This window comes from Sitophilus oryzae, unplaced genomic scaffold, assembly GCF_002938485.1.
Source record: "Sitophilus oryzae breed Bouriz unplaced genomic scaffold, Soryzae_2.0 scaffold_169_pilon_pilon, whole genome shotgun sequence".
In the NCBI taxonomy this organism is placed as follows: Eukaryota; Metazoa; Arthropoda; class Insecta; order Coleoptera; family Curculionidae; genus Sitophilus; species Sitophilus oryzae.
In genome coordinates this window covers 1,203,137-1,211,406 of record NW_022146390.1, presented here as the reverse complement: position 1 = coordinate 1,211,406, position 8,270 = coordinate 1,203,137, and the positions used below count along the sequence as shown (strand labels likewise).

At 30.7% G+C, this 8,270-nt stretch overlaps 1 protein-coding gene across 5 annotated transcripts in view; it reads left to right on the top strand.

The window, feature by feature from the left end:
- The first annotated feature begins 395 nt into the window (after positions 1-395).
- LOC115881172 (A-kinase anchor protein 9-like) overlaps positions 396-8,270 on the top strand; it is a 35,542-nt gene continuing 27,667 nt past the window's right edge. For 2 of the 5 annotated variants that reach the window (XM_030898558.1, XM_030898557.1), the window contains exons 1-8: positions 397-585; positions 643-1,341; positions 1,393-1,641; positions 1,698-1,763; positions 1,822-2,009; positions 2,153-2,558; positions 5,382-5,498; positions 5,556-5,800. In XM_030898558.1, coding sequence (XP_030754418.1) covers positions 541-585; positions 643-1,341; positions 1,393-1,641; positions 1,698-1,763; positions 1,822-2,009; positions 2,153-2,558; positions 5,382-5,498; positions 5,556-5,800 — 2,015 coding nt within the window. In that variant the 5' untranslated portion in view covers positions 397-540. Of the gene's footprint in view, positions 586-642; positions 1,342-1,392; positions 1,642-1,697; positions 1,764-1,821; positions 2,010-2,152; positions 2,559-5,381; positions 5,499-5,555; positions 5,801-8,270 lie in introns of all 5 variants that reach the window. The other 3 variants (XM_030898562.1, XM_030898560.1, XM_030898561.1) reach the window with 3 other exon arrangements.

Genomic DNA, 8,270 nt, shown 5'->3' with positions numbered 1-8,270 from the left:
AATACTTAACTATAGAATAATGTTTATAGAATGTAATACCAGTAAGTATTCCAATGTGTTAAGGAATAATATTCAAAATTCACTTTTGGCGCCTTGAACTATGCAGTGTAGAGGTATCTACACTCCATACCTTGAACCAAGTTAAATATGGATACAGAAATTTTGACATATTTCTTGGCATTTCCGGCAGAGGACGCTGCTCGGAATTTTATTCGGATTTTTATAATTTTTTGATGATTTATTATCTTTATCTTTAATTCCATATTTTGATTAGGAAAACCAGAGATGAAAACCTATGCAACATACTTATCATTACCACAATATCCGGATAAAAAGTTTAAAGAAAATTTTCTCGCTCTCTTTAACACATAAAAAAGACAGAAATAAAATATTCAAACAGAACTGTCGTTTCTCGTTTCCATTTGTGTCAAAATTTACAAATGTGTACATTGACAAGCGGTTTGTTTTTAGTGAAATAAAAAGTTATTTTATCATTTAATACATCATTTTTGGTGTTAAAAACAATAATTTTCTTCAATAATGGATGAATCTGAGGAGAGTAACGTGGAAGACTCTAATAAAACAGTGTGTTCATCTAACTGTCTACCTTTATACTCTTTATTTATTTTTTTTATATTTTAGGATAAAGTGATTAAAAGTAACAGTGAAGTGGAAAATGAAGAAAAAACTTTATCTGTGCCAAATAAGGACGATGCTGATGAAGAACATGTGTCCGAAAGTTCAATTAGTGAGCATATAACATCCACAAATGGTAGTGTTGAAAATGACCGATCTCTACAAGAAATTGAAATACAGAACCACAGTGCCTTGGAAAACGTTGAGTCGGCAGAGTTATTGCCAGATTCTGATGGTAATTTATTTTCAAATAGTTTCAGTGCCGATGGCAATGAGTTCCTTGAAAATTTGGGAATTTCTCAAACAAATGATAATAAAATTAACGAGCCTAAAAACTCCAAGAGTATTTTAGAGGAACTTTTAGTGAATTCCCAAATAGAAAGAGACAATGAACAAAGCAAAGAAGAAAGTTTTAACATGTTTGCAAACGTAGATTTTAGTGATAAAAGTTTATTAAACTCCCCTAGTTTAAATGACAGAGTATTAAACATAGAACTTACAGAAAATAAACCCGATAATGATGTTAATGTTGACATTGAGAAAAGAGTTAGACAATTAGAAGAAATTGTGGCTGTGAAAGACTCAACGATTAATGCAATATCACAGGAATTAGATTCTTTTAGAGAAATGAGCAACCCTACTTACACATTAAGTATGCTATCAGCGACAGAATACAAGCATTTGCAAGAAGAATGTCAAGCTAAGGTAGAATGAAATATATGTGCTAATAAAATACTACATATTTTCTTTTTTTAGTTACTGGAATATAATAGTGCCATAATTTATAAAAATGATCTAATTCAGCAGTTAAGCGAATCTTTAGATCAGTCTGTATCAGAAAGAAAAGAATTGCTCAACCAAGTAGAATTGTTTAAAGAAGAAATTGCTCAATTACAGACAAAACTTCAAGAAACTGCAATAATGGTTAAAGAACACCAATGTGCTGTACCCCAAAGTGATAAAATAGATAAGACAGATAATGTTACAGCACCTGTTAATTTAGAAGTATATACTTGATTATTTTTTATGAAAAAACTTAACTCACTAACTAAATATTTTAGGATAGCTCAAGCAATTGTGATGATGATATCATTATCAAATTAAAGAATGAAATATCAAATTTAAATGTAAGTATTTCTATAGAAAACTGCTGTTTTTGAACTTACAGATGTATTTAATTTTTAGGAAAAAATACAACTTGACAAAGATAACTATGAAAAAGAAATCAGCAGATTAAGAGAATTGCTAGAAAATGTTAAATGTGGATCGACTGAGTTAACGGAACTAAAAGTCGAGCTAGAAAATAAACATACTAAAGAAGTTGAAGAATTACGCACATATTTTGAAAAGAAATGTGTTGAATTGGAGAAAAAGTATGTATTTTTGTGAAAAATTATGAAAAAAGTAAAAATTTTTGTACTATAAATTACTGGCCTTGAGTGTATCTATTTATACATTGCTCTAAGGTTACAGCTTAATTTTCCCAGAAGTGTTTTATCTTAGTTTTATTTTTCAGTTACTCCGAAGAAATATTCAGCCAGCAGAGTCGTAAAATGTCAGATTCCAGTTCAGATGTTGAACTGAGCAATGATTTTCTGTTATCGAACCAGCCTGGTCCAGGCGGCGACCACAGCAGAGTTATAAAATCAAAAGAAGACATTGAAAAACTTAAAGAAAACTTAACAGGATTTTTAAACAAGTTGTCGAAACATTCATTGGAAGAATTGAGTGATAAGGATGTGTCGAAAATCGAACTGGAAGTGAAAAACGAACTAAATTTATTATTGAGAATAGGTGAAAAGTTGGAGATTAAAGCAATTGGAAACAAGTATTTAGAAGAAATATCTAATTTGAAATTTCAGTTGGAAGAAAGTAGGAAGGATCATGGTAATATGAGTATTGGCTCGGTTATTCAAGAAGTGGTAAGTGTTTAGCAAAATTATTTTTGAAAAAGTGTATGTTCATGATTATTAATTTACTCCAAAAAATAAACAACTATTTTCTTCTTTTTTTTAAATATCAGTAGGTATATGATAACATATATATCCTGTATAAAAATAATTATATGATATCATATGTTTTATTCAATATTGTTTACTGTGTTATCTGTGTATTATCTATCTTACAGAGGGGAAATAGTTCATAATTATCATTAAACATATTAATAATTATATAACTTAAAAATAACATTTGAGAATTCTTGTGTGTATTGTGATCATTTAAACATTCATACAATACACAATAATACACTTTTGTAAGCAAAATGATTGTTAAAAATTGTGTATTTTAATATGTTTTATTTCTGTCATATATTCAGAAGTTTTGAGAAATAAATTGGACATACATAGGTACATGCGTTATGTGAGGTAAATGTCTTGAAGTAGTAAATTTTTTTCACTTTATTTTTTTATAAGATCTACTGACACTAAATCATAAAAACGTAAATACCTAGAAAAGTATTTATCTGTTTGGAAATTAAGCTTATTAGTATTTTAAACAGTCATTTCTACATTAAACACCAAAATAATATATAGAGTGTCCTTTTTGAAATAAATGAATAAATTCCCTTTAAAACTGACCTATTATAGGATATTTTGAAGTCAATATGACTCCTACTTGTAGAGGGCGCCATCTACATATTTTTTAACTGGTTTGAAAAGTAGTAACTTTTCTTCTGTACCTGTCTAAATTAATACAACTGAGTAAAAAAATATACATTTACGATTTTTTTACATAAAAATAGTCTCTTTGTAAATATCGCTACAGGTAATGGTTCTCGAGATATTTGAAATCGAAATTGTCAGTACCTATCATCATTGATATAAGTTAAACATGTTGATTACAACTTAACAAGTATAGCTAGAGACGTGAGAAATATAAAATAACACGCGACCGGTACTATCCCCAAGTCTCTTCCTATATTTGTACAACTGTACAGGGTGGGTCAAATTTGACGCTTTTTCATGGAAACACCCTTTTCTATAGGAGATAGACGAAAACTAATATCGGTGTCTGGAGCTCGATTTTCATCAAAAACATGATGGCGAAAACCGCACATCAATATCTGTTACCGTTTCGAAGTTACGGGGTGTTTTTCAAAAATGTGCATTTTTATCAAATCACTGTAACTTTTTTGCTATGGAAAATTTTGTATTTCTATGAAAACATTTCCAAAGCACCTTTTTACGTAGAATTTAATGGTTTAAGTATATTTTTTTAAATTAACAATTTAAGGGTTATCAACAGAAACATTTATTTTTTATTTGGGACACCCTCTATATTTTTAATTATCTGAAAAGAATTTAAAATTACCTTTCCAAAAATATAGTACACTTGATATTTTGTTACAATCCCCTTCAAAATACAGAATTTTTGAAGTTCGCCACTTTTAAAAAAAAGGGTGTTTCCATTTAAAAGCGTCGAATTTGACCCACCCTGTACATAGTTATTAGACTGAAATCATAAATTAGAAATGTTTTTGTGCCACAAGTTCAACAGAAACTGTTTTATCATAGATTAATTTAAAAAAATAAAAATTTCTCAAATTTATTATTTCAGTCTGATAACTCGACAATATCTTGAGAACGGTTGCTCATAGCGATTTTTACCAAGAGACGATTTTTACGTAGAAAGTCGCGGACAGTTAAAACCTTTGAATAAGAAGACTAAGGAAGGAGCATATCAAAAATCTTAGGTACACCGCGATGGGCCTCAAATATGGCCGACTTAAATTCCGGTTTATCAGTGTCGTTCTAATTTTATTTAAAAAATGTAAAACTATGATGTAGGGTAGACGTGGGGTAGACTCAATAATTTGTTGTTTTATTTTACGTTGTGAATAAATGTTGGTAGTTATTAAAATTGTTATAAAAATATATAATTCCTAATAAAAATAGATAAGTTTTAATAATTATTTATTAACACAAACATCCGATACGCTACTGAAGCAGGTAAGTCAAATTGACGTATCTAAATTCTTTTGACATCTAATCTTTGACAAGTAGTAAATAAAAGCAAAATGCAAGAAAAAAATATATAATTAGTTAATTTAAGTGAATTTCATAAATGATCGGGTTTACTACACGTATGTATGTTATATAGTCACTTACTAGCGAAAAAGTTGTTCCATTATTTCACTCAATTTTTGCCGAGATCTACCGCACGCTACACAACCAACTATTTTAGAGTCTTTTTTCGATAAATCGCGATAGTGTCACTGTTAATTTAAGTTCTGCCACAATTTCCATCTAGATTTACTACCTTTATACAACTATCAGTAGTAGAACAAATAATAAATAACATAAAATAAGCTCCGTAAAGACTGACAAATCCACAAAATTTCAAATCAAATTCAAATGTGTCAAATGAATCGTCAAACAGAACTGTCAAGGATCCCCACCCTAGAGTGCTTTTATGGTGGTTTTTCCGCCCACCATGCATGAATACATGGATAGCATTATGCTCCTTCCTTAGTCTTCTTATTCAAAGGTTAAAACACATGTAGGTGGCGCCCCCTACAAATAGGAGTCATATTGACATCAAAATCAAATTTCTCATGTCAAAAAACACATTACTTCATAAATTATTTGGAAAAAATCGAAATAAAAATGAATCTTGTACACCCTGTATCTCCGAACATTTATACGAAATTTTTTACTTATTTTATCTGCAAAGTATCCTGCTGAAGTTTCTGGAATACAGTTCGGACCACCCTGTATTTTGATATTTATTGCTTTCTTTATTAGGGAAGTTCTGGAGATTTCGAAATCAATGAAGTAATTGAAAGTTATGAGAGAAGGTTACAAGAACAAGTCAATCTAGCTAAGATTGATCTTGTTAACGAGCTAGTAGAGCAGATTCAGGTTCTTATATTACTTTTATTTAAATTAAATATTTTTTAAACGTTATTTCATCTGTAGAGGTTAGTTTCAAATGCAGCGGATGAAGAAGAGTGGCCATCGGAGTTGCTACAACTACGCGACAGGTTTGTCGAAAAATACGAGTCGGAAATAAGGATTTTGAAAGAGGAACACCAAAAAGAAATTGCCAATCTCAAAGGGGAGCATTTGAAATTACTGAATGGGGCTATTGAAAGGGCTCGTAGAAGAAGTCTGAAGGATGATGACAGTATTAGCAAAAGTGATACCGCGCTACTAAAAGAAAGGTATTTTTAATGAATGTTTTATATGACCATTTATAAATAAGCAGCCTGTGAAGTATCATTTTTGAAATACCTTCTTTTGACAGTTTTGTTTGACATTTCACTTGACACATTTGAATTTATTTTTTTTCTGCGTTTTTCTGAACACATTTTAGGTCCTTTCTTGTTAATTTTCCTAATTGATTTTATGCATAGTATACAGGGTGTTTCAAAAACATATGCCATCTCTCTTGGGGATATTCCTCACGTAAAAATAAGATTTATTTTTCATATCAACATAGATCCAATTCTACTATTTTCGTAGCTACAGGGTATTAAAGTCTTTATATTTTTTCGAATTTTCTTCCAAGTACTTTTAGCTTTTCGAATGAAATTTTGAGGGTAAAAGTTACTATGAATGCTACATATTTTAATGCTACAAAAGTGTCGATAGACTCATCAGGCATGTGCATATGGGTTAACACTAGAATATTTTACAAAAAAAAAGGAAGGTGCGCCACTGACTTTTTTTCTTTTGACATCAAAATTATGTAGGCCGTTTAGTGCTGATTAAAAGTTATCTCTTGATATTTTGTCAAATTCGGCCTCCTTGCTCAGAGAAACGCAATTTTATTAATCACAATTAATAACATTAAAGTAAAAAAAAAATAATATATTCTAATATATTTTATATATTTTACCTACTTTATTATTAAATATTATTACTACTAGTCCAAATCTTCAATACATAAACGCGGATTTTTGATCCAAAAATATTTTCGTGAAACGTATTACAGATACACATTATATGGCAACACTGTCGCTTTCAGTTCTACACCGTCTTCGATATGCCTTCGCTGGCCGAATTAGAGAAAATAAGTACTTTATGCGCTGGCCGCAGCACGATCAGTGTCTCCACCGTACAGCACTTGAGACGTAAGGGGAAATTAAATCAGCCTTGTCACGAATTTGCCCATTAGAGCTCGAACACACTGACGACCAGGTCGCACCGGCCAGGCCACTGCTACTTCTAAAATCATTAAATCAAATGATACAGCGCACACTAACGTCCTGGCCGTCCGTTGGTCGTTGCGACCAGTAGACTGCACTAAAATATTATTATTTTCTGCCGCTTGTTGACGGTTTTCTTCTAAATTAATAATTTTTCAGACGAAATCCCTCAAATTCAACGCACAATATTTTATTTTCTATAAGATATAGTGTTTTAGTGTAGTTTTTGCACACGTGCAGAAAATCCAAAGAAATAGTATACAGACGGGATCAAAGGGAAACTTAAATCTAGTCCCTTTTTTATCAAGGGTCGATTCTAGTAAAAATTCAAAAAAATTTTATATGACATACTCTATTTATCGATACCTGTTATATATGATAACTGTTTACCTTATAATTATACCTTCAACTTTCGATGTTAAAAAATATAAAAAAAATCATATTTAAAGTTTTTTTACAACCCCTTGTTTTTTTTTATTAAATTAGTTTTTTTAGTTGTATTGTAGTCATGTACAAGGAGGACAACTGTATTTTAAATATTATATTTAATTTAACGTTTTTCAAACAAGGTCCATTAGACTATATTTCTACTAGGTACATTATTTTTTAAAAAAATTAAGAGTAAAAGTAACTTTAACGTTCATAAAAATAGAAGTATTTACTGTTGTAGATTCTCAGTAACAATAAAAAAGAGGAATTTATATTGTAAACATTGAAATAACTGGAAGCTAAATTTTCTACCTGCTTATATTTAGAGCCAGTGTCTGATAAACTTTTTTACGATGGCCCTAATATATGTATACTTCTAAAGTCGATAAGAGCCATCAGTAGAAGTCCATATCAGTAGAAAAAAGAAACAAAATACATCCCTTTCTGTCGGTCGCGCGTACACAATGCTTTTTGTTCGGCCTATTTGTTCTGCTTGTTCGTGCGCGCTCGATTCGTTCGGGCTAAAATGCTGAAGTCTGGACGCACCTTTAGGAACAATACTGTTTTTGTCCTTTATTGATATAATGCTGAAAATCTCACGAGTTACATGTCTCACTCTACACATATTAAATTACATAGACATAGGATGTAGAATATTCTATTATGAAACGACTGATGGAATAGCAGGCATCGCGGATTTGAAAAACATGGAAATAACGACGTTATCGTGTAGCCGGGGGGTTGGAGATTTTACTTACTCCATTTACCACACCAGTATTTATTAACGAAAAATCCAAGAATATTTTAAATGCATTATTTAATATTAGAACATTTAATAAGCTCATGAATAGCAACTTCGCTTTTTAGTTAACTCGGATATTTTAACATTTCTGAAACTTAATTCTTTCTGAAAAAAATATTTTCTATTTGGTAAAACGTAAAAAATCGTTAGATCTGACAACTCTGTTGAAACTGGTCGTTCATCTGGCTGCAGCTATAAACGCAATACACGGCCAGCCGACGGACAGTGAGTTCGAGCTCTTAGGTTGCGTAT